This window comes from Liolophura sinensis, chromosome 1 (assembly GCF_032854445.1).
Source record: "Liolophura sinensis isolate JHLJ2023 chromosome 1, CUHK_Ljap_v2, whole genome shotgun sequence".
NCBI classification, from domain to species: domain Eukaryota; kingdom Metazoa; phylum Mollusca; class Polyplacophora; order Chitonida; family Chitonidae; genus Liolophura; species Liolophura sinensis.
The window spans coordinates 28,354,150-28,381,299 of record NC_088295.1 but is presented as its reverse complement, the minus strand read 5'-3'; the positions used below and the strand labels follow the sequence as shown (position 1 = coordinate 28,381,299).

General features: G+C 38.0%; 1 protein-coding gene across 1 annotated transcript; it reads right to left on the bottom strand.

Moving 5' to 3' along the window:
* Positions 1 to 51: 51 nt before the first annotated feature.
* LOC135475042 (sperm-associated antigen 17-like) lies at positions 52 to 25,985 on the bottom strand. The gene is given in 39 exon segments (XM_064754815.1): positions 52 to 540; positions 942 to 1,079; positions 1,504 to 1,648; positions 1,942 to 2,202; positions 4,343 to 4,488; positions 4,929 to 5,039; positions 5,493 to 5,636; positions 5,895 to 5,990; positions 6,387 to 6,522; positions 6,759 to 6,964; positions 7,296 to 7,456; positions 7,775 to 8,657; positions 9,082 to 9,226; positions 9,603 to 9,790; positions 10,120 to 10,267; positions 10,568 to 10,746; positions 11,334 to 11,451; positions 11,671 to 11,816; positions 12,240 to 12,434; positions 12,978 to 13,266; positions 13,635 to 13,719; positions 14,730 to 14,904; positions 15,410 to 15,585; positions 15,962 to 16,116; positions 16,537 to 16,605; positions 16,607 to 16,722; positions 17,464 to 17,637; positions 18,069 to 18,221; positions 18,502 to 18,720; positions 18,988 to 19,264; positions 19,603 to 19,740; positions 20,113 to 20,264; positions 20,668 to 20,812; positions 21,060 to 21,244; positions 21,512 to 21,700; positions 22,221 to 22,347; positions 24,328 to 24,519; positions 24,891 to 25,031; positions 25,805 to 25,985. Coding segments are annotated over 39 exon segments (6,825 nt in total). The 5' UTR covers positions 25,904 to 25,985; the 3' UTR covers positions 52 to 517.
* Between the last annotated feature and the right edge of the window lie 1,165 nt (positions 25,986 to 27,150).

Genomic DNA, 27,150 nt, shown 5'->3' with positions numbered 1-27,150 from the left:
GTCAAGCATATTTTCACAAGGATTAATGAAAACTCCCTCGGCAATAAGTTTGGAATAGCATTTATTTTATCACAGTCTAGTCATAGCAAAACAGAGCAACAGGAAACTGCTATGTACATTGGACAGATTGAGACACACAAAAAGAATTAATTTGTACGAAAACTGTTCTGTTTATAAATAAAAGGAAACATCACAAGAAATACCTACCACTTGTAAAATAGGAACACACATAAATGGTTTGTGTAAATTTATTATCACAGTCATTTTAATAAAATGTTGGGTAAAAGTTGACAATGTATAGACAGGTGAACCTGCCTTAACTGAGTTGTTCACATCTGTGAATTTAAAAAGACGACCAAATGGAGCTTATGTAATCATTATAGGTAACATACTGGGTGATAAAGTTAGCATTGTCAGGAATCAAGCACAGGTTGGTACATCAGCATTTGACATTTCAACAAATATCAAATATTCACTGATATTCCAAAGCACAGAAGACCTTTATCACTTTGGCTCCTTAGAAAACAGGAATTGCTCCATCTGGAAAAATAAAACAGACATGTATGAAGAAAAAATGCAGAATTTGAGGCCAATTTGTACAGGTGTGTAATTATCCATCACTATGACATATATATAATTCATACATAATGTTGATTACAGATTCCAATTTCAAACCACTCATAAAAGGTGAGGGGGCCCAAACATATAAAGTTGTCGCTACAATGCTACATCAGGCACATTTACCATGATCACATATCTTCTGACTGCTTCATAAGAGGGGCTCATGGCACTAAAATCCCAAATATCATATGTTTCACTAATCACAAAACTACAAAAAATAATTTTCTTTAAAAAAGGCTGGTTCACTGTAAATTTAAACCACTTTACTTTGTGACATTTGTTCAACCCTTAGTCAAGGTATAGTGTGTTTGTGAGCTTACCCCTGTGACTCTCCTTACGCGGCCTGATGATGCCTGTGTTAGCTGGGGGTCGCGTGGACACCAGCCTGGTCCCTGGGGATTTCCCTCCTCTTGGGCTATCAGAACTCCTGTTCTCATATTCATGAGCTGTTAATACTGGTGGACAGGGTTAAGGCAAAACATGGGCAGACCATACTGAAGACAAGCAGGAACTTAATAATACCAGATATGTAAAGAACTATAGAATTAACTATTAATTAACACTTACAAGCTGCAACATATAAACCATTCTGGTAGTCTACTTAAAAACCTGTGCCAATATTAGTGGCTAAATTCAGACACGTCAAAGGAGCACAAAATGTCTTTCTTTAATATGTGAAAGACGTTTTAAAAAAATGGGTAAACTATATCTGAATAAAGATCATTCAGCAGATTGCATTTAATCACCTAAATTAGAAACTAAACTAATTGATATGTATAAGCTAGGTGATTATTAAAGCTTGCTCATGCATAATAAATCACTGCTGTATATCTTTATACACCTAATTTAATGTCATCATCAACAAAAAAAGTGAAAGGATATTTGCTCTGATAGGAAGGTACAAGTTGTCAACCTCAGTGATGATCTCCAGGTTATGGCTGATAGCTCCCACTCCTGACTCTCCCTCCACACCCACAGCTATGGCGTACAGCTCTAGGCACAGATCCACTTTCATACCTGCAGCAACCTGAGGGTTTAAACAAGAGAGACAACTCTTACCAGGCTCATAAAAAGAGAGCACCACTTAAGCTTGAAAGCATACTTTGAGATGTACTATAATCATAGCTTCTTGTGCTCTTATTCTTCATCTCTTTGAAACTGCTGTATTTAGCCTAAAATTCTCTCGAACCTTTACAGGTAAATTCTTGGAATGAGACAAAACGAATAGCTTACTTGTAGTCACTGATTTTATTGTTCATTGTTATTATATTGTTTGACTTTTATGACATCAACATTTGTCAAGTGAATGGCAAAGCTTACTGGTCCTGGTTTATAGAGAGCCCGCAGTCCCGTGCTGGGTGGGGGCTGGCGGATCTTGAAGCGGCATGAGTCTGAGCCGGTGTTCCTCAGAGACACGGTATAAGCATAGGTGTAACCTTCCTTCAACACTCCATACTGCACCTCCTCAGGCATCAGGTTCAGGCCCCGCAAACGCTGCAGCTGACCTTGACCTTTGATAGTGGCTCCAGTTGCCATCATGTTCCTCACATTACGACGGACAGGATCTTCAACAGTCTTGTACTGAAATCAAAACAGGTCAGGTAGCAATGTGAACTAGATCCTTAACATTAACAGTCTTGTACAGAAATCAAACAGGTCAGGTGGCAATGTGAACTAGATCCTTAACATTAACAATCTTGTACAGAAATCAAACAGGTCAGGTAGCAACGTGAACCAGATCCTTAACATTAACAGTCTTGTACAGTAATCAAACAGGTCAGGTGGCAATGTGAACTGGATCCTTAACATTAACAGTCTTGTACAGTAATCAAACAGGTCAGGTGGCAATGTGAACTGGATCCTTAACATTAACAGTCTTGTACAGAAATCAAAACAGGTCAGGTAGCAATGTGAACTGAATCCTTAACATTAACAATCTTGTACAGTAATCAAACAGGTCAGGTGGCAATGTGAACTGGATCCTTAACATTAACAGTCTTGTACAGAAATCAAAACAGGTCAGGTAGCAATGTGAACTGAATCCTTAACATTAACAATCTTGTACAGAAATCAAACAGGTCAGGCAGCAATGTGAACTAGATCCTTAACATTAACAATCTTGTACAGAAATCAAACAGGTCAGGTAGCAACGTGAACTAGATCCTTAACATTAACAGTCTTGTACTGAAATCAATCAGGTCAGGCAGCAATGTGAACTAGATCCTTAACATTAACAGTCTTGTACTGAAATCAAACAGGTCAGGCAGCAATGTGAACTAGATCCTTAACATTAACAGTCTTGTACAGAAATCAAACAGGTCAGGCAGCAATGTGAACTAGATCCTTAACATTAACAGTCTTGTACTGAAATCAAACAGGTCAGGTAGCAACGTGAACTAGATCCTTCACATTAACAATCTTGTACAGAAATCAAAACAGGTCAGGTGGCAATGTGAACTGGATCCTTAACATTAACAATCTTGTACAGAAATCAAACAGGTCAGGTAGCAATGTGAACTGGACCCTTAACATTAACAATCTTGTACTGAAATCAAAACAGATCAGGTAGCAATGTGAACTGGATCCTTCACATTAACAATCTTGTACTGAAATCAAAACAGGTCAGGTAGCAATTTGAACTGGATCCTTAGCATTAACAGTCTTGTACAGAAATCAAACAGATCAGGTAGCAATGTGAACTGAATCCTTAACATTCACAATCTTGTACAGAAATCAAAACAGGTCAGGTAGCAATGTGAACTGGATCCTTAACATTAACAATCTTGTACAGAAATCAAAACAGGTCAGGTAGCAATGTGAACTGGATCCTTAACATTAACAGTCTTGTACTGAAATCAGGTTACACATTGTAACAGTAAGAAAAAATGATTGATGTCCAGACTGATGAGAACAAAAAAAAATATATTATAACAACAAGAACGCCAACCTCCTATACTGAATTAAGCTACATGTAGGCAGCAATGACAGCAATTTGTGGGCTGTACCAGCACCACCCCAACCCTACAGATCTACCTGTGGCATTACCTTAATGTTGGACAATGCTCATGACTGCCCTCCCCATATAACATTAGGCAGATGTATGGCCTATGACCTCAGCTCTCTTATCACTGTCCCTCTCAGCACCACACCACCCCTATGGATCCACCTGTGGTGTCACCCTTCCCATATGACAGTAGGCAGATGTATGGCCTCTGTCCTCAGCTCTCCTATCACTGTCCCTCTCAGCACCATCCCACCCCTATGGATCCACTTGTAGTGTCACCCTTCCCATATGACAGTAGGCAGATGTATGACCTCTGTCCTCAGTTCTCCTATCACTGTCCCTCTCAGCACCATCCCACCCCTATAGATCCACCTGTGGTGTCACCCTTCCCATCTGACAGTAGGCAGATGTATGGCGTCTTTCCTCAGCACTCCTATCGCTATCCCTATCAACACCATCCCACCCCTATAGATCCTACTGTGGTGTCACCCTTCCCATATGACAGTAGGCAGATGTATGGTCTCTCTCCTCAGCTCTCCTATCACTGTCCCTATCAGCACCCTACAGACTTAGCTGTCGCATTACCTTCATGTTGGGCAATGCTCCTGGCTGCCCTTCCCATAGGACATTAGACAGATGTATGGCCTCTGTTCTCAGCTCTCCTATCACTGTCCCTATCAGTACCACCCCACCCTAGAGATTTAGCTGTTGCATTACCTTAATGTTGGGCAATGCTCCTGGCCGCCCTCCTTGTATGGCATTAGGCAAACGTATGGCCTCTGTCCTTAGTTCCCCTTTCACATCCACAGCAAGACTTCTGGTCAGGATCAACTCTGTGTCACCTGTTGGCAACTGGCTTATGACTGCAGGAAAACACAATGCAACACTGAGTCTATGTCATGCAGTTGATATTTACACCACAAGAGTGTTGCTGCGATTCTGAGTATGCCAATTTCTCAAGCACTAAACCAGCACACTTGCACAACGCTAATAAATCAGGAATGATGTCCTTTACTCTCAAAGTAAAAGTAATCGTTAAGAATGCAACAAGTCCAAGGGATTCTCTAGAAGGATCCTTACATGCCTTAGTTGTTAAATAACTTAAGAAATAAAGAAATATTGTTAAACTTGACATTTTCGGTAAATTGTCAGAAATGTGTCATAGCATCAAGAGAATTGCTTTTTACAGTGTGTGTGGAGAAAATTGCATATTTAGATGAAAAAATGAAAGACAAAACAGTGAAAACATTCATTGTTGTAATATGTGAATTGTAATACAGTTGAAGAATTACAAAACACTTACCTGTCTTCTCCTCCTCGGGCTGCTCCATTATGCTTGGGTAGCCTTGGTTAGAGACCTCGCCCTGCCCCTCAGCACCTCCAGATAGGTTCGACTTGGTTGGGGTGGGATTCCCTAAAACACAGCAGCAAGTAACAAAGTCTTCACACTGACCAATATCTTCCACATATCAAAGTGGGTTAGGTAAAGAAAGAGGGGGTTATTTATGAATGGCAAGAACCCACCAAATACTGACATCTCTTTTTTCCCCCACAAAGAATAGAATTATTTATTTATTTATAATACTGTTCTTAACACCATTCTCAAGTATTTTTCACTTGAGCATATCATGGCAGTCAGTTTTATGAGTAAATGTCCAAACTTTTCCCACATGTGAGGTTCAGACTTCCAAACCACATTGGTGGCAGATGAGTGGCCTTCAATGAACCTGCACCAAACATGCCCAAGTAATACCAGTCAAACACCTTACCACTGACCCACATCACTCCCCAAAAGAACAAATTATAGGCCTTATTATAACTTAATCATACAATTTAATGATTCACACTAATTGTACAATAGCCCTACCTGGTCTGTCCTGAACAGTCCTGTTGCTGTGTGATGGGGTAGGGTTCTTTGGTCTGAGAGGGGCTGGGGAACCTTGGCCAGCTGCATGAGCTGGGGTGGGGTTACCAGGTCTGAGACCTGATGGGGTCATACCAGTTCCCATGCCTGAGTGAAACAGATTTACACATTACTGGTGTGTACTTGTATAACACTCTAATTTCTTAGAGCCATTTATTCTTGCACTATCATCACATTCTCTATCACAAAAATGTTGAAAATACATGAAGCTTTTAATTCATTCATGAATACTTCAGTGTTCATTAAGGAATGTTTCAGTTTTAAATCAACGAGCACTGAGAGATAAGAATTAATTTCACCTAAGAAATTCACTGATATGGGCATTTGTTAGCTGTAACTGCTTACCTTTAGGGCTCTCAGGAATGTCCACCATTTTGCCTGAACTGTTACCCGGTGGGGAAGGAAGTGGGATCTCTGTGGCACTCATCTGGGAACTGTGCACTGCCAAATTGATCACAAAACACTGTTTACTTCCTATCAAAGGTGATTCACTATCAACTTACATGTAAAACACAGTAAGTCAACTATCATTTCATGGAATTTTTCAACAGCTAGAGCTGTAAAAAATATGTGATTTATGTTAAAAAACATGTGATTTAAAGATGATCATATAAAATTTCACATTATTCTTCACCAACTTAGCACAGCTGGGTGTGACTAGTTAGTAAAAATTTCCATGAAATCATCCGTCACTGACTGTAATCATAGACATCCTCCATAATTTAATTTCTTTTGAAGATAATAAAGTGATGAGAACACTTTTTAACCACTCTTAGCATCAACCACTCTGGAATACATGTGACATGCTCAGAACACTAATGTGATCATTGTACATACCATACAGCTGGCGGGCACTGTCTGTAGCAGGTAAGTCCATAGGTGTTGAGATGTCTGACACACCTGTCTCACTGACCACTCTCTCGTGCTTTAAGTCTGCTGACAGTTGTCTCATCATCTCTTCCATGTCCTTGCCCTGCATTTAAAACAGGGAGACCAGGGAGATCAACAAGGGAATGTTACACTTGTCTACATCCAGAAATTAGTATTAGATGAGTATTTATGATCTTTTGTCCCAAGAGATTAAGAACAGATTTTGGTAGGTTAGTCAAACAGTCCACACAGCAACTCAATGTCTGTTACACTCCGGTTTCTCAGAATATAAAAGATTCCTCCAGATTTGACAACTGCAATATTTCCTTGCAGACTGACCTGTGTATGTAGGAATGCCTTGCCCAGTTCACTGTCAAAGTACGGGGGTATTTTTTTGTGCCTGAGGGCCTCCCTGCCCTCTTGCTCCTCCTGTCTCTCCCTCTGGTCCCTCTCCCAGTCAGCCTTAGTCCTCTTGGGAGTAGGGGTATGTGGAGGACTGGGCGTGGTGGGCTCTGTGGCTTTTTCATACACAGCCTTCACATCAGCTGTAGGAGGAGAAGGAAAGCGTCACTACACATGTAACTTTTGTTCGAAATCGAATGTCTTTCTTTTGCACTACTGCAAGTTATTGCCACAACAATACATTGTGTTAGTAAAATTTACTGTAAAGTGCAAAACTTTCCATGCAGGGAAAAAGATCATAGTCAATACGCAATATACAAATTATGCACAACTGTCAATCAAACCAACACTAACCAATTAGAAATGTTCATGCTTTGTAAAAGATTATTATGACCACAAGCCTATCAAGCACAGGAGACACATAACTCATGATGACTTGATATTTTGGTACTTTATTTTGCCTTTATCCGTTACCTGAATTAGGTCGTTTTGGGTGGTGTTCTGTGACAAGTGCCTGTAGACGTTCAGCTAAGGTTTTCTCCTCTTCACTGCGTGGGTCCTGCACTTGTAACATGTCGGAGGTGGTGTTCCTCTGCTTGACAAACTCAGCATAATCCTTCAGGCCTGTTTGTAATCTGCACACACCAGAGGAACAGGCTGTTACATCTGACTAATAACCTATACTGTGCAATGAGATTTACAGGCACCTTTCCCATATTATATCACAAATTTTATTTCTCTGCACACAAAGGTTTTACATACTTCACTTACTATTACAGACAAGTCACAAAATAGTATTATATCAGTAATAATAACCTATAGGCAAACTAAATTGTGCTCAGTATCATTTATTATTGTAAGGTGGATATAATCAAGTCTAATATATGTACATTCATCTTAATAATAGCATTAAGATGAATTAGGACATCCAAAAAAGCAACAATGTTACATACTTCTTTCGGAGAACTTCTCCCACTGGCCTGTACTGTATAAGCTGACGAATTTCTATGGTATTTGGACATTTTAACACTGGGAAGCGACTAGCCTGTTTCACAGCTGCTCCCACACACAACCCTTTCCCCAGATTTGTCCCAAACATGGGACCATCTGTTTTCACCTCTTTTGGAGGGAGTGTGGTGAGGTCACGAGATCGAATCCCTGGTGGCATAATGGAGTCCATGTCATACTTCTTCAGCCAAGTATCACAGGGTGTTCCCTCGATGGGCTTGAGGACTGTTATTCCACTAGCCCCGGGGAAGTCAGGCATAGGGTCCTGCAGCATGGCTGTGCTGGGGTCCTGCTCCATCTTGTCTAAGTACTCAGCCACGTCCTGATATCGCAGCAGCTCTGTGCCGCGTCCTGACTTGTGTATGACAAAGAAGCGTGGTGCATGCTGCTTGTAAGAGACAAGTTTTTTCTCTGTGGGTGTGTCCAGGCTGCTCAGCTCTGATTGAGCCTCTTCAGACTCAGCCGGTGTTACCAACGTATCACCGGTGTACTTGACAGAAAATGCATTGCCATCTGGGTCCACAGTTTCACAGATGACATCGGCATTGTGTCGCAAGGCATACTGGATCTCCCTGTCTGGGACAATCTGCTCCATGTATTTGTTGGGGCGAGGGTAGTAGATGCTTGATCCCTCAGGGTCGACTTCAAAACGCCCTCCATCAGAATGGTGGATCATGTAGTAGCCGTCAGGGAAGACATTCACTGTAGTTCCATTCCCAAACACTGTCAGGTTCTCACTGGTATCGCAGTTAAACTCAATAGTGGTGTACCCAAGACATTCCACCTTGACAAACTTGATCTGCTGAAGAGCATACTGGGGCATTTCTCCTAATAGAAAAACAAAGTAATCATAAAAGGACCAATCCAATTACAGCACAAACAATTTCAAAGGTAATACATTTAAAAAATGAATTCATACATAATTTAACTGACAGTTATGAGCCAAATGCCATCCCTTTAAAGAGTATGAATGTAGAATTTGTAATTTTTATTATTATTTTGATCATCTACATGTATTAGGTAGACAAAAGGAAAAAAAGAAAAGAAAAAATACATAAACATCACACAGTTAATTTCCCATTCTTTTGTGGATCTTTTTAACAGGACCAGCACATGAACACAATGACAGACTACTTGTTGACACGTCTGACAACAAAGTGCCAACATCTGTCAGCATCATTATGAATGAGCCACATGCATAAATAGCTTACTGCATGTGACCACATGGATGAGTGACTTGTGGAGTACATACCTGTTTCGACTGTGTCCTCGTGGTCTACAGGTACCTGGTTCTCCCTATAGTATGTGGTGATGCGTGTCCCATCATTATGCTCCACGATGGTCGTACCATCTGGGTAACTGATTGTGATCACATGGTCATCACGGGTCGCCATCGACTGAGTAACACAATAAAATACAGTAACTAATAACAAAAGTCTGTCATCGCCAAGAATCTGATATGGATGTAATATTGCTGTAAGCCACTAATTCACCTTAACAAGTCTAATAGTCTCCATTTTTTTCATTTGTAACAAATGTTAAAATTTCAGTGAATATATCTCCACATATATGGTAAAGAAATTGAAAAATATTGCAGATAATTTTGCAAAGATAAAATGAAAAAAGCAAAATTAATACAAACCTTTGGGAGAAATACACTGCATCTGACAATCTAAATGTACATGTAGCAGGCAAGAAATGCTTCTCTCATGCTATTTAAATGTACTGAATGAGTATTCTAATTTGCATACCACCACAATACAGTAAACATACCTGTTTGGTTTCTGGGTCAGACGCCAGACACACCATGACAGGCTTGATGTTGACAGGCTCTCCATCTTCCTTGGTAAGTGTTCTCTCCCCACTAGGTAAGGTTGTCATCCAGGCCCATTTCTTCTCTGGGGGTGCCTCCTCAGATTTATCTGTGCTGATACTCTTAGCACTAGGCTTACTCTTTGCACCTGGTGGACAGATGGAAATAGGTTAATATCACATTCACACATAGCAGTAAATGTGCTTAAAAATGTAGTGTAAATAACATTGTCATACATAATTTGTTTAGATGTTTCCTTTTGTGGTCATCTTTATAGTAAACATCTTATAAAAAAACTTATCAATATTTCTATTTTCTCAAACAGAGAGAAGCAAGTTTTTTTTTCACTCTGCATTTTGCATTAGTTGCTTTCAGTTGTACTAAGCAACCATAATTTGCATATCAGGGTTTCTTACTAGGTGACATGAAACCAAAAAACATTCAAAATAATATTAAAGAGACGTTCGTCTGACTCACTTTTCTTGTGTGGCTCAGTGTCAGTGTCAGTCACCCCCTGTAACTGTGGCACCCCCTGTTCTGGCTTGGGTGTGCTACACTGGTCAACCACAGGTAAGTGGCCATAGGCTGTGGTGTATGTACTCACTGTGCCATCAGAGTACAGAACCTGTACACACACAAAACAGACATAATCCAAACTCTGGAAATGCACATAATGTTACATTCATTTTCTGATATGCATAAAAAACCATAATTTAAAATTAGCTACAAATTGCTTCAGTAATGAAGACATGTACTGCATGCGTACATTTAGCCACAAACAAGCCAAAAAAATTTATAAACACATTCTAAAATGATACTCCCAGAAAAATCAAAACTGACTGAATAGAAGAACTAAAAGGTTAAATTCAAGGGATATATTTTTCTCTTGTTAACTGAGCCTCTGTAATGTTGTCTGATCACTTACCTGTACTGTGCCATCTGTCATGTGTTTGACCACAGTCCCTTCAGTGGTTACTGTCCTACAATTCTCCGTGAGAGCAAATTTCTTCCTGATAGACTCACAGGGTTGTGTCCCTTGAGTCTTAAAGGGGTAGCTCATCCGGACCACCAGGCGGCGATCATCCTCAGACGCCGGGACAACACCTGAAATATAAAATGAAAGGTTTATAAATACATGCATTAACATGTGGCGGCAGTTAAAATTGCTAACTCTTCTTGTTCCTTTATGGGCTTTTATTATTGATCTTCTATATTTAATATAAAAGAGGTATTTATCAAGGCTTGGTATGGACGCTACCCTAACCAACCACTTGTGACTGAAGACTGCCCAATAACTTTCACATGCCAGCACTGTATCTTTTGCAGAGATGAAACAATTGGAAGCACCATGGAATACAAACACTCTTCTAAGAATACTGGCATTTAATCAAACAGAAAATCCTAAAATTTTGTCATGCAAAATATTGTACATAAGACACTTTATATGGCCTAAAATTCTCCTCCAAAAACATTTTTAGAGGAAAATAGAAGCTGTCATTACTTTTAGTGCTGAAACTTACATTACCCCACAAGCTAACATATCATCCTATCAAACAAAAAAGCCTCATACCACCATTCCTAGTTCAACAAAACTCTCAGAATTGGGCTAAATGGGTAACTTGGTCAAGGACAAAATTTTAGGTCAAATGCAGTGTATGTAAAACTAATGAAGCCAAAACATTGCCACATACCAATAGAGCTCTCCAGGAAGTACCTGACATTGAGGCCGTCAGGACAGGTGACATACAGCTGCTGGAATAGTTGACTCACACCTGACTCTCCATCCTTCAAGTTCTCTGATTCAGATTCCTAATGCAAACAGAATACAGAGCATTTACTAACAATTTGCATGTATCAAACTGCACTATAAATCTTCTGTAAAAATGAAAGTGACAAATTACATGGTGCTGCAGAAAATCACTATTTCTAATGATTGTCACCTTGGTTTTCTCCCTAACTTGTAGTAAATTGGTAGGATGAACACAGTACCCTTAATATGCATACTGGTGTTGTACCCCGTGATCTTACCTGTAATGCATCTGGAGTGGGAGGTTTATCCTTGCCCTTCTCTTTCTTCACTTTGGCTGCTGAAGCCTTGGAATCCTGAGGTGTTGGGCTGGGAGCTGTCATCTCAGCTAGGAGAGGGTCAGATTCTTCTTCCTTACATTCCACTTCTATAATACATCAAAACACACACACATCGATACATGTAGGAAGGTCTGCAAGCTGCCAGTCGCAGGCTCACCATGGGCTCTACCCAGTGTTCTTGCAACATAATATTGGCCACGGTCATATCTAAGTGAAATATTCTTGAGTACCACGTAAAACCTTGTCATATAAATAAATAAATAAATAAATACACACACCTGATATATGTAGATGTATCTTATTTAATTATCTGTTTAATTGTTGTTTAACGACAAGCTCATTCATTTTAAATTTCTGATATACATAATGATAAGGTAAATGTCACTTGTCAGACTGAAACTAAAAGTACTACAAGTCCTGTGCATATGAATAATCTAATATCACAAATTATCTGTGCACAGATTCAACTTCTGTTGTGACAGGTATAAAATGCCAAAATCTTGTCTTACCACCTTCTGGGTCTCCTGTGGCCCCAAACGTGCTGAAGGCCAGACACATGCCATCACTGAGCTGAGCAAACACGGAGCCAAACCCACTGACAGAAGGCTTCTTGGGAATATCCTTCACTTGTGTACTCTCCGTACTTTTCTGTACTTCTCCAGAAGATTCCTTCCCTTCAAATGCCTTATTGCTCCCTTCCTCTTCTGCAAATGTTAAACAATATGGACCACTCTCACCTAATATTGGCACAAAGCTCTGTAAGATTCCCATTCTTACAGAATTTTTTTTCAGTCAGTCTGGAGCTCATGTCTTTCACCTTTATTACTTCTGTGCAACATGACATCGATTTGAGGATACATACAGAACATTAATACAGCTGTCTGAATGTATTGCTTACTGGTTTGAGTTGCCACAATAATATCTGTAATGTCCACAATCAAACAAAAATGGCAATAATTTTGTCAAAAATGGTTTGAAAATCATCTGTAAGTTGCTATGGTTTAGCCCTAGGCAACATTTAATTCAATACCAAGAAATGCTATGAAAAAAGTGTAGCAAAATGTTTTTTGATGGACAGATGGGCGAGGTCTAAACCTCTGGTTTTCACACCTCTTCCTAGGTACAGGTAGGGGACGAACAATTCATTTCAATGTCTGAAGTGAATGCATGGATACCCATTTCTTCAATATTTTTGACTACACATTGTTAAATTGTCAAACTTGAATTGAAATTGTGCAACTACTCACCCTCAGCATCAGATTTGACATCCTCAATCTCCTTTTGTCTCTGCAACTCCTCCTCCTCTTTCTCTGCCTGCCTCAGCTCCTCGTCTGGCTCCTCCTCCTCTTCCTCATGAGGGTCCAGAAGGTGCACCACGAATACGTGACCATCCTTGAGAACAGAGGTTTCCACACTAGTCTGGCCGTGAAGGAACTCTGTCTTCTGGGTCCTAATCTGACCGCCGTCCACAGGGAACATGGTGGTGGTGATCCCTGACACATGGATCAGGTTGTTACCCATGTCATAGCCGGTGAACTAAAGCACAAAAAAAAAAGAAGTGCATATTTCATTTATCTTCATTGTACTGTTCATCAAGTAATGCATATGCATGCTAAGAGTAAAAAAGTAAATAATTCATGACACACACATTAAAACAACAATGCATACATGTCAATGTACATAAATTTAGAAATACCATTTAAATTTAAATGTGCTTTAATAAAGATTACACATATTCCAAAAAACATACCATTAGGTTAATATTGTTAAATTGTACTATATTGCAGATTAGCTGAAATTGGGGAATTGTATCAAAAAGGCACTTTTCATTAAAATCATAGCATTATTACAGGGTAAAAATGCCAGTGGTAACTCGATTAATGACAAAATCCTCAACCACTCACAGGCCAGTAGGTTTCTGGCTCTTCCAGCACCTCCTCAGAGATGTCATTGCATATGGATTCCTTCTGAGAGGTCTTAGACTTGCTGCTGTTACGAGAGTTTGGTCCTTTTGGAAGCCTTACTCAGTCGGTCATCATCTTTCTGTATAAACAAAATTACACATACAGTTAACATGGGCTTACTGTCTACAATAGTTCTACTTGAAACTATATGCCTTTGTAAGTATACTTTGGTTTCAAAATAAACTAAACCCACCATGAAACTTTAATGATTCATCAAAGGGCTACATTTTATTAACATTTTTAGCTGAACAGGCAACAGAGCTCTATGTACTCCAAGACAACCAAGACCAATGTACATTAACATGTATAGGCTTTAACACTTAAAGGTAAAATAGTCTGAATAACAGATGAGTTACAGAAAATGGCAGACTCAGCTAGTCTCACTGAAAAACAAGGGCTGAGACAAACAGAAGCATCTTCCTATTCCCAATCTAATGCTCAGGGAAAAGAATGCCAGGAAACTGGAAGGGCTAGAGCCTGGCAATGTATAAAGCCTAGCTCAGAAGAGAGAACATCAGTCAGTAATTATGATAGTGAGGTAGGTTAATTCTTCAATGCCTTTACCAGCTACCAAGAAAACTAGAAGTAAAAAGAGAGGAAAATTAGTATTTTCAGTTTGAATTAAGCTTCAGAAGAGCACATACACATATAACATATTTACTGTAAATATTAAACAATGGTACCGTAGAAAGTACGTTCAAATACGTTTATTAAATATTAATATCCTGACTGAAGGAGATGCTTTAAAAGTTCAGAAAGATAACTACCTAGAAGGAGAGAAAAGCATTCTAAATAACTATTAGAAACTATACGGTTTGTTTAATCACTTTTATCATTTACCTGGAATTTTACACTCTGAAATAATAAACACATTGATTTATATCATACATTGTTAAAATCAAAGAAAAAAACAATAAATACACTTAACCCCATTTTTTATAACATTTAACACCTAAGTTGGTCCCAAGGTTGCATATTACATGTCTTCACACATTTATATAGTACATGTGTAACTAAAATATTGCTAAGTATGCTCACCCTTTTATCAGCTTTGCTCTTCTTGTCCTGTTTTGCCTCTCCAGCTCTTCAGCCTCGGCTTGCAGTTGTTCTTGCTCCATTTTCCAGGCCTTGATAGACTGAGGCCGTAAGAAAATCTCATTGGCGGACTGAGGTCTTTCAACACTGCTGGGGGAACTTTTTGGACTTTTGCCTGATTGAAAATATGCCCCATACTATTACCCTCTCCTCTTTTCCATACAGTGGCTTGAAAAACTATGATGACCCAAATTTATTACAACTACAACGTGACTTCTGGTTAATGAGCTGCATTCAGCATGACCACTGTCAATATGAACATTAACAATCTGAACATTTACAATCTGAACAGTTACAATGTAATACAACAGAATTATGCCCATTGTGACATGATGTCATCACTTTAAGGCACCATAGGGTCAATCTGTCAATTTTAACATGGGGGTGAATATACAGATTTTCCTGAATTCAAGATTCATTCGATGACAAGGACAATTCTTAAATTTCCTTTCAGAAACTACTAAAAACTGTCAGAAGGCAAATATTTAGATTGAGTGGCTGACTGTAGTCTAATTCCATAGAAGTTTTCAAATATTCAGAGAGAAAGTACAAAGAAATTCTCCAGGGTCAGATCTTAGACTAAACCTTACCACTGGATTTAACAGGAGCATATTACTCACTCTGGGACTTGCGTGGAGACTTCTTTGCTTTGGCCCCTTTTTCAGCAGCCTTGGCAGCTGCTTCTTCATCTGCTTTCAGTTTCTGTAACTCGCTGGTCAGTTGCTGTGCCTGATAGCTAGCTTCTATCTCTGCCACCCAGCCCGTCACTGAATGGGACACATGCTCCAGGTAGTTTCTATTTTAACGGAAAAAAAACCAACAAAACATGAGAAACTGGTGCTATGTGTATCTGGCTGACATTAATAGTTACATGGAGAAAGCAGACATATTTATTCAAATAAAATGCCTTTGTAGAACATACAATACACCACTAATTCAAAATTACAATCAAGACTGTGAAAAACTTGTTCTTCAATAAAATTCTTGTTAGTGAAAAAATAGCATGGAAAAAGATACATTAAAAAGATACTGTGCATTAATATCTTGATCTTAAAAGTGTAATATGAAAGGCCAGCAACTTAATTAGTGTGCATATGCAGCTGGTCATGCATTACCATAATTAAGCAAGACTAAAAACAACAGGAATGTCGACACAAAGCATTGACACTGACCTAAAACCAACATTACAATGAAGTTCTGTGTGCCAGTCCACATGGTTCTGTAACTCTGAGTTATATGGGTTGTGTAAGACGATAAGCAGGGAGTTGTCCCGCTTGTGGTAATATGTGTCCACAAAAGGCAGGCAGTATGAGGCTTCCTTCAACACCTGATGTACATAAATATGGATAGCACTATCATAACATTTCACAAAACACAAGTTTCAAATCAAGTCATAAGAGCAATGTATGTTTAAAAGAATATCATTCTGCAGTGATGAGACAGACAATGGGAAAATCAAAACACCTCACACACCTCATAATTTTACTAATTTTAGCTAAATCCAAAACACTTTTTCTAACAATTTAAACACAAGAAGCAATTTCTTCAAAAAAGAGAAACAATATTATGCCTGAGTCTTCCTGCTTTCGTTTTCTTCACAAAAAGGAAGCCCTGAAGATTTACTCTTTACTGAAACATTTATACCGCTGATGATGATTCTGTTTTTCTCCATTCAGAAGCCATGCTATGGGTGCATGTAGAATGGAATGCATTAAGCCTTGTGTTGCTACTGTGCAGTTCAACTAACCTGAGCTAAGACATGTGGCTCAAAGTGCTCTGCGAAGCACCACTGGTCTAGGTCCCTCTTCTGAGCACCCTAGAATGTCCACCAGACTCTCCTCTGTGGTCTTGTCTGGCTCCTCAGGCACATCGCCTGGCTCCTCATCTCCAGGCTGCTTCACGGGATGCCCTTCCTCGGTTGTGTTGAAGTGCACTGTAACAGCAAAAGATTTTGATTTGATCAAATTAATGTTCTGATAGCTGACAGCATTATGAATGGCAAGAATCGCAGTGCCAGCAGAATAAACCACCTACCTTAACAGTAAGGTTTTGTAATGTGAGAAGGGTTAACTCATTCATCAGAAAAACGTAACAGCATTGCACCAGTATTGTCATGGAGGAGGTAGAGACAAGATACGTTGTTGTTTTAGCATATACACAAGCTTGACTGGTGGGCCTTTTCAGTGATATACATACGAATCTCAAGGATGCATGAAGATGTCTCATTATATTTTGATAGTTTATGTATGTATGTACACTGTGGGTTTTACACTGTATTTCACAATTTTTCAGTCATACGACAAGGAGGAGTCATTAGGTGTGTGTACATATACTGTGTCTTCTTGTCACAGGGTAAATCTGTAACTACTGCCATCACTGAAGTATCATGCCAAAGACACCATACATGACACCCCACCCAGTCACATTATACTAATACCGGGGCATTACATTGTTTCTGTCTTTGGTGTGACCGAGTTTGATCCCGGGTCTCCCAACTTTGAGGCGGACGCCCACCGAAGCGGTTATTTTGATATTTAACAGAATGTGCTGTTATATAGATGTATGAACTGGTCATCATTAAATACTACAGTTAACTCTAAATGAACAAAAACTTGCTGAATATAAGTCATGAGTATCTCTGACCACACAGTATGCAGCTATCGTGAATTCCTACCTGAGTTGGTCCTTGAGTTAAGCCTGCTCCCTGAGGCTGATCTAGACCGAGACCTTAGGATACTCTTGTGACTGCTACTTGATTCAGGGCGAGGCGCCTCCTCTACAATCTCCTCTACAGATACACACTTCTTCTTTTCCACACTAGAGCTCTTCTGACGACTCTTACCATCACCTGTAAAACACAACACAAACCTTCACTATTTTAATCTATCCATTTTGAATTAGTCCATGATGTTTAGCATCAAAATGTTATCACACAATCTGAAAATAAGATTGTAAAAAGAATTTCTATATAAAATAGATTACATGTATGAAATTTACTTAATGTGTCACAGCAGTGATTTATTAAATCATCAAGGTCTGTAGTGAGTTTGTGAATTTACCCATTTTATGTTTTCGTTCCAGGGATTAATTTTAGATTAATATGGCACCAGATCCTGTTTGCTATCACAAGTATGATATTTGTTGGAATTTGGTTCTCTTCTGAGCAACTGTAAGTCTATGAAACATCAGTCAATCAGACTTCACACAGAAAGTGACAAAACTTTTAGAACTACATGGAAAAATATTTTCAGAAAATATAAATTCTTCCGCCAGCCTTACCAGACTTGGATTTCTTCCTGCGTGCTCTGGAGGCTCTCTTATCCCCCTTATCTAACTCTTCATTAGATGATGATGGTGTGCTGCCTTTGCTACAGCTTGATCCAGTTCTGGCTGGGGGAGAAACTGGGGACTTCTGGGCCACATTCTCAAGACCTGGGTAACATAAAGAATAGTTTATATATTCAGATTTAGTTCTGCATATTGATATAAGCCATGGAATGACAAACACCTTAAACAGAAGAGTAAACTTATAAAAGAAAACAATATAATAGGGTAATCCAGGAAATCCACAAGATACTGATTCAGGCAGATGTATAATCCTCAACACAAAATTTCAACACTACATAAAATTATAAGAAAATACGCTTAGCACAAAAGTATTACTCTAGTTATAAACATAATATTAATTCTGAATGATTAAATGTATTCTTACTTTCCTCTTTTTCCAGATCACGTGCTGCTTTTCTTTCTTCCTCATACAGAGCCTTGTCCTCCTCAGTCATCATGCCTTTGAAGTATGGGTAGGGGTCGTCCCAGGGGATAGAGGTGTGGTCAGCCCCCTCGCCCTCCTTGGTGACAATAAATCCATTAGGGTCAGTGCAGGTCAGGTCCATGCACTCCAGGACAAACTGCTTGAAAGCTCTGTCAATCTCTAGAATCAGGAGGTACAAGATACAGGTCTCAACAGTATTCACCACTAAAAGCTCTACACCAGAATCAACTGCTGAACATTTACTGAATTTAAAAAAATGTATGATTTGTACCCCGAAATAGTATGACATTTTAAATAATAACACATATTGATCAATCCAGTATTTCATTCCAAATACATGCAGCAGAGGGTACATTTCACTGATAGGGCTGCAGATTTTCGTCAGTTTAATATGGCATGATTAATGAATCATGAGAAGTGACTGACCTGAAGGAGTTAATCCTCCAGTGCAGCAGAAATGTATAAGCTCTTGCAGCCGAGCAGATCTTTCTCGCGCTATCTTAGAAGAAGGACGGGGTAGCTGACACAGGGAGGAGAGCGGCAAATGTTTGAGCATGTCCCTCTCCACTTGCTCTGGATTGAAGCCATACTTAGCCTTCAAGTGTTGTGTTCTCTTTGTGATCTCATCTCCTCTGTTCATGAGAAGTGGGTTACGGGGCGAATCAGGGGGACGCTCAGGCAACTCTAAAACTTCTGTCAGGCTCTGAAGGCAATGAAAAATGCTGCTGTTATTCTCACTGGTAGTTTCAGGAAAGCATAAACAGAACAAGCACATATTGAGGTTTCACTAGGTGAGCCTTCACACAAGATTTTAATAAACTCAGTTAATATTTGGAAAACTCAGTAAATATTTGGAGAACTCAGTTAATATTTGGATAAGAAATCAGGCAAAAAGTTTGACAGAGCAGGCCCAAATTAATATACCTTTATACTCTCAAGGAAGCATGGAATAAAAGCTAAACCCCAAAATATTTCTCAATGTATTGTAAACAGAAAGACTCAAAGTTTAATAAGGTAAAAGGTTAATGCTTTATTACTTACATTATGTTCCTCCTCAGAGAGTGCTAGTTTGAAGGCCACGCTACTGATGTGAGAGGCTAGAGAATCATTCAAGCCATCTGTTCTAGGCGGAGGTTTTGCTGCACTCGGAGGAGTCTTGTCTTCTTCGGTAGCAACAATCTGTGGAATCAGAATACAACATTTTTCAATTACTTTTGTATCACCTATTACCTTAATAACACCACATGTGACTCATACATATGTAGACAAGATTAAAAATTATGAGTGAACGTGCATACAGAGGATCTTAACACATATATATGATCAGACTGATCTTAGTGTGGACTACTTACCTCCCTTGATCTCTTGTGTTAATTCATATTTGAAATCAGGGGAGATAATGGCTCGGCATGTGAGTCTAATTTTTGATTATTTAAAGCTCACAAAGTAAAGAGTATCTGAACATGAAATGTAGAGAAATTCTAAATGATCACTGTTGTATTTTCCACCCATCTTTAAGGGTGAAATTAATTAAGTTTATTTTGTACATACCTGTTCCAGCATACAGTGCATGATAAGAGGAACACTGACACTCTCCTGAGGTATAATACTCATTAGGTCATTGTAGTATCTCATATCGGCCTCAGTCTGAAGCATGGAGGGTGTGACACTCGGAATTGTGCCACCTGGAGCACCTGGCAAATCTGAATACATCATGTACATATTAACTTCAGCAGATGGAGTAAATGTATATCAAAGCCAAGAAGCCTGTCCACTGAACAGGTGTTCATAAACATGATAAAAAAAGCCTGAAACCACTTTTACAACTTCTGAGTTTTTGTCTTCTTCTACACATTCACATACCATATGGCAAAAGAAACTGAATGTATGCTTAGAGAGTTTTTAATAAACAGTCTAATACGTTTATGATTATCAAAAGAAAACTTGGTTTACATGTACATGTATATACATGCTTTGTTATCAACATATTTACAAAGACTGGTTAAATTTTGTCTGAATTATCAAGCCTCTATGTCATTTTACTAAAACCACTTGTGATACTAAATATTCCAGTAAAATGGTCTGAGAACGAAGTAGACAACTTACCAGAGGGTGGGGGTTGAGGCTGACCACACTCAGGAACACTGATCAGCCTTATATTCTCCATATAGCAATGGTACTGACGTTTCGCATCCACCAAGTCATATATCTTACAGGCTATATCCTCAAACACAGCTGTGCCAAATGTCAGCTGAAAATTAGGATAAAACATAAAAACGCTGCAATTATTCACTTTTCTCTGCTTATACAAACTTTCACCAAAAGAAAAAAGTTGAATTTAATGTCTCAGTATACATAAGTATGAAAAAAAACACAAAATAAAAATCAAGTTTGAAGGTTCTTAAAACATATATATATATATACATATGTCACACATGTGGTTAGGGATAGAGAGGCACAATACAGCTACAGAAACTTTAAAACTGGTGAATTATTACCTTTTGCTCTGCATCCTCCAGATTGCTAGGTACTATCAAGTTTGGAACCTCATAATCGAGACGAGCTACATCATGGAGTTTTGAGGAGTCTGGTTGTCTTTGTAATGTAGGTAGCAACTCTGACCAGAACTTCTTCAGTTCTTTCTTTACAGCAACTCTTGCAGCCTTGGCCTCAGCTTCTGCAGCTGGTAGACAGGATGTGAATTTATATCAGTTGACATACAAAACACTGCATAATTTTCGTCCATAATCGTAAGTTACTCATTTTTCCCAATTCTGACAGTTTTATTAAGTTTCCGAAAGGGTGTTTGAAGTTTGTTTTAAAATATGATACTATCCTACTGTAATGTAAATGTAAATTTCAGCAACAAAAAAAATATTTTATAACCTATACTTGCCTATAAAAATGGACATTTAAAGTGAATTTTAGGGAAGAAAACAGTGATACATACCTAGTGTTTTATCATCGTTCTCCCCTTCTGCTTCTTTGGCCTCTGTGGGAGGTCTAGGGTATTCCTGGGATGAAACCCTTATTACAGCATTCACATTTACTCCAATATCGGACAAGGCGGCTATCAGTTTGGCATCATTGAAACCCTGGACTAAGATGTAATGCTCAGGTCCATCATCTGGTTCATCATCTAAAAAGCACCAAAAAATCATTACACAATTTTTCTCTACACCTAAATGCTTACAGGTAAACAATGCAGGTTTTGTTTGAAGTAACTTGACTTAAAATAAACTGATAACTTCAGACGTTCAAAAATACCTTAACTAGCTCTGAATGAAATGTCCAAATCTTATTATAATATTTAAAGAGACTATATATCGCACTATCATCAATGGTTGTAAATTTGCCATTTCTGTTCAGTGATTCAAACCAAAATTTCTGTATTTTGCCCCTAACAGCTGACTTCTGCACTTTCAAAAAATGCCAACCACGAGTCCTGATGGCATACCGTTATCATTGTGCATATTGCAGAAGAGTGCAGAGGAATAATGAAATTGAAATTCAATTTTAAATACAGCATTCAATGTTTCTTAATACAAGACATATGCAATCCATCATATAGAAATTCTGCCTTATTGTCTCCTTACCTGTGAATGAGGAAAAGTAAATAGCAACAACACACAAGATCTCATGAATGTATTCAAACGTACCAATGTATTTTTTATCTGCATCTTCTTCTCCCCTCTTTTTCAACTTGCTGCCCTCTTTAGCAGCTGGCGGGTCTGGAGTTTTCTTACCGCCCTTTTTACCAGATTTAACTCTCTCTTTTCCTTTGCCCTACAAATGAAGATATGTACAAATTAACATATTTCCAAGACTTCCATAGGTAAATGTTTATGCCCAACTAGGTATAAGAATAATATAGTTAGAGAGGTAAAATGTATGAAATGCTAAACCTAATTTACTACTGACAATTGTATTGTTCTAGCAGACCTAATGTTTACAATGTACTTGAACTTTAAATGTATTACCGGTATCAACTCTATTTATTAAGGTTGAGTAGGTAAGGAATCACAGCTTGCACACTTATATCTATATCAAGAAAGAAATCCCTCTTTTGTATCATTCATATATCTAAGTTATTCATTTATGAAACAACCTCTTTCGCATTTCTAGCTAACCTCATGCTCACAAACCATCAACAACATCAGAGATGGCATTTTGGGCAGCACTTCTAACATCACAAATATTGCAACCGTCAAAAAAAAGTTGCTGACCACACATCACATAACATGTAAATACAATGGCACTGTCTTCAACATGCACTGGCATTACATTCATATTAAAACATGTGCTTGCCACACAAAATTCAAGTGAAAGAATTACATGTAAACAACAGAGTTGATAAGGAAGGTCTGAACAAAATATACCAATCAAAAATTGTTTAAATTTCTTCACCTCTCACCTTTTTAGTGGATGATGAATCATCCTTAAAAGCATGTAGGTATTCAGATACTGTACCATCACAGATGGATTAGGTACCACACAAATATACATGTACATAAATGTAGATCTCCAACCGGTCACAATCTTACAAATGTTAGAAGAAATCCATGTATACATTAAAAAAAAACAACAAAAAAAATTAAGTAAGAAAAATAGCTTCAATGTATGGGTGAGTTAGCCTAACTGTATTCCTTATTCATTCATGTTTATATACAATCATATTTTCAAGAAATATTAAAACACACTGGAAAATCACATCCTTTTTTGAAATAGTATACAAAAAGTATACAACAAAAAACAAAGCACTGCTCTAGCTACAGCCAATCAGCCTTTGATCAATGAAGTTGTAGACTCAAATTCAACTCTATGTGGTCTTGTTACAGATTTTAGCCAAGAAGGTTTGTCAAGTTCTTCTCCAAAGGCTATGTACACACAATGCTCAAAAATGAGTTCATGATTCCATATGAATTATGTGGGAAATTGATAAAGTACTAAAACATAGACCTGTTGACATGCAACATGACCGATTTTGTGTACAACAGCAAATTTGGGACTTTTTTTCGGTTCAGGGAGGAAAATCTTGTGAAATATACTTCTGACCTATCAACATCAACAAAGATGACCTGTAATATATTTTCACTCGAGACTTATGTCTTCGGACGAGTGAACTGCTGATTGCTGAAGATACACTACAGTATGACCTGCATGAAAAGGGTGATGTCAGGAATAAAACTGCTCAGGATGTGAGACTTTTCAGCAGTAGCTTGATTTATATTTTAGTGAGCAAGCTTACTTTCAGCTGGTATCACAAACTGGCTACCTTATGATATTTAATAAATAAAACAATGTAGTTCATTTCAGTTGAGAAAAAACATTTAATGTAATGCTCAATTATGAATATCATAATGACACTTGTTCCTCATTAGATATATTTAGAGGTGAACTGCTAACCATTTATTGTTTGAAACCATTCATGTGGGCCAAACTGATTTTGTGTAAATGTACAACACAGCAAATTATCAACAACAATATCGAGGTATATGTACAATATACTAAAATATTTTACCTCATCAAATATGGCATCCTAAATAAGATGAAATAACAATAGTGAGATATTTTTTCCCCTGACACATACATGTACATGCTTTTGTTTAATTTCCAATTGCAACATAGCAATGCCTTACCAGGTATATTTACACTGCTGGATGGAAATCAAATAAGGATCACACAGATTCACAAATAGATTGATGATGCCTGATATATCTTAGATCATTCAAAGCCAAGAATAAAAATTCCTTAACAGTTTCTTACCTTTTTTTCTACATCACGCCTTTTCATATCTCGGGTTTTAATATCTAAAAGCCTAAATTTGAGAAGTTTGGCCAGCAGGTGGACAGGTATTTCTTCTCCCAAGTCCAGGTACTGTTTGCAAGCTTCACACACTTCAAAATTAGCAGGAACCTCTTTCGCTTTCTTATTTTTGGGGTTTCCCAGATCTTTAACCTGTCAAACAAAAACAAGAAAATGCTGATATGTGGTCAACGTTTGATTGACTGGCTGTTGTTTTACGACATGGTCAAGTATTTTTTACTGAATTAAACCTATTTTAATTATATCTTAAAAGTTATGCCAAAAAAATCATTCAAGTGCTTGTCCAAATCATGTTTGTTGCAGCAATATTCCTATTCCAAATTATCTGTAAACTTTATCATTGCATCAGAGGAAGTGAGGATGTGAAAAATTAAATTGAGACTATTCTGCTAATAAAGACACAACTGTCACATGATCGAAGTAATGTATTAAACACCATATCATGCTACTTGTACAAACAACTGGAACACTGAACAAGTCATGGGAAAAAAGGTTGCACAAACCACTGCATAAAGTTCCTCCCGGGTGATGATGCTGAAAAGCTTTCGCAATCCACTTGAAACAGCTGTTGAAAGAGCATCAATGTGTCTGACATCTTCATATTTATTGGGGGCTACAAATGTTACATTTCCTTTCCATGTGTCCTGAGGAACAAAAAAGCAATATGATACTGTAAATTGCTATATTGGTAATTCATAAGACAATGTAGGAGTGTGAAAGAAGAAGACCATGACCACATAACATTGCCTATATATCCTAATTGAAAAGCAGAGATTTCAGATCAGCGGGATACATAAATATGTCTAGCAAGCACGTTCTGACACACACACAAAAAAATGAAATGGAATAATGGTTCAGACGCTACAATACTGTCTGCAAGGGGAAAAACAGGCAAGTGTCATAATAAGACAGTATTCATTCATTTATGAATGCTAGGGGTTAAAGTCATACTTAACAATTTTTCAGTCATATGACGCCATAAATGAATAAATGTATATGACACTGTATCACATGTGATTGTGACAGACTATATGGTATATATAGGATGGAATACATATATTTTTTTTCTGAAAAATGAATCAATACATGTTCTGAAATACCAAAGAAAATTCCAATGCTTAAAACTGACGTTAAAAGTCACTTAAATAAGTTAGAGGGCAAAAGGTAATCAGCCGCTTAACAGCTTCTAATTTTTTAATATTTCTTTATCATGTAATACCTTTTTGAATTATGACATATCCTTCTTCCTCTTTATTCACAATTACAATTCTGCATTTCAAAAGATAATCTTGGAGACATCTATGTGAATTCAAATCGTTGGTTTAAAATAAACGTTAATGAGTCCACTACACTGTTTTGAGACCACTACACTCTATAGTAATGTCAGGCAGCGTAAACAGCCCAGAAACGCACAGACCTCTTCAAAATGTGTGGACAACAATCCTTGTTCCCAGCGTGGCAAACCACCTCCAACCGCTGTAGATCCACCACTTTTCCCTCTTTTGGTTTTAGACATTTTCGTTTACCTGACGTGATTAACAGTGCATATTATTTCCCGATATTTAGAACGCACTTGCCAAAACCAGCTAGCTGGCGGCCATAGTTGTTTGGTTGCTAGGATATTGGCGCAAGCGCGGACTTGCGGGTAGAGCTAAAGTCAGTTTGGATCAAGACAAGAATCGAAAAACGGACTAAAATCCACCTCAGTAAAATGATGAAAGGCAAAGAACACAGCCTACTAAGATGAAGTATGAAGTCAGCTGAACGTCTGTTAAATATTGTCCTAGAAAATAGTTTGATTTATTTTTTTACAATATTTTTCGACCTAGTAAAATGCATTTCAACCTTTGGATCCTACTTTGGCCTTTTCCCACTACATTGGGACCAGCGATGTCAATTCAGCTTTTTGCCACTTGATTGCGGTATTTTTCATCATTCAAAAGGCATCTTCATTTAGAGCTATGAATGCATTCAACAAATGGACCTTGAAACGAACTATTCCAGGCCATAAATATTACTGTGACATCGCTGATACCATCTGAGTCCCAACAGACCATCATAAAATCCTGCGTTTTCCTTTCATTTAAGTCGGTTAGAAAAATTCTAAAAAAATGAATCGAACTATTTTTCTGGACAGTGTTTCATGGTCTTTCATCTGATAAATACTTTATTTTGGTGTTCTCTTTGATTTAACTTTTGATTATGAACATGCACAGAGTTATAAGCAGATTGTCTGGTGCAAATGAACACTTTATTAGTAAATTTCATCCCAGCCATATATTAAGTGAAAGCTTTCTTTCATTTTATTAATTAATTTACATTCAGATTTTGAAGAGGTTACAAGATGTTATTTATAAGTTTCAGTTTCAATGGTGTGCAGGCCAACCATATGATAAATTGCAGCTAGTATACCAAAAATGGGCGGGGTGGGGGGGGGGGGGAGGGGTGGGTGTTGGATCTGTGTGTACCATTACTTGTGCAACTGTTATTATGTCTGCAATTGCCATATTATGGTTTCCTCATCTCAAATCTCATTTTCTACAACAAATTCCTGAATTAAGCCTTTGGCCAGTTATAAGAAGCAGAAGATATATTTTCTCTTCAGGGCTGAGACATAAATTTCATTTAACATTTAATGTGTGAACAGACACCTAACAAATTCAAAAACAGAATAAAAATAAAATTGAAAATCCACCTTTGTATTTATCTGATCTAAATGATTTTAATGGTTTTTCTGCTTATGTACGGAGTTGAAATCAAGTA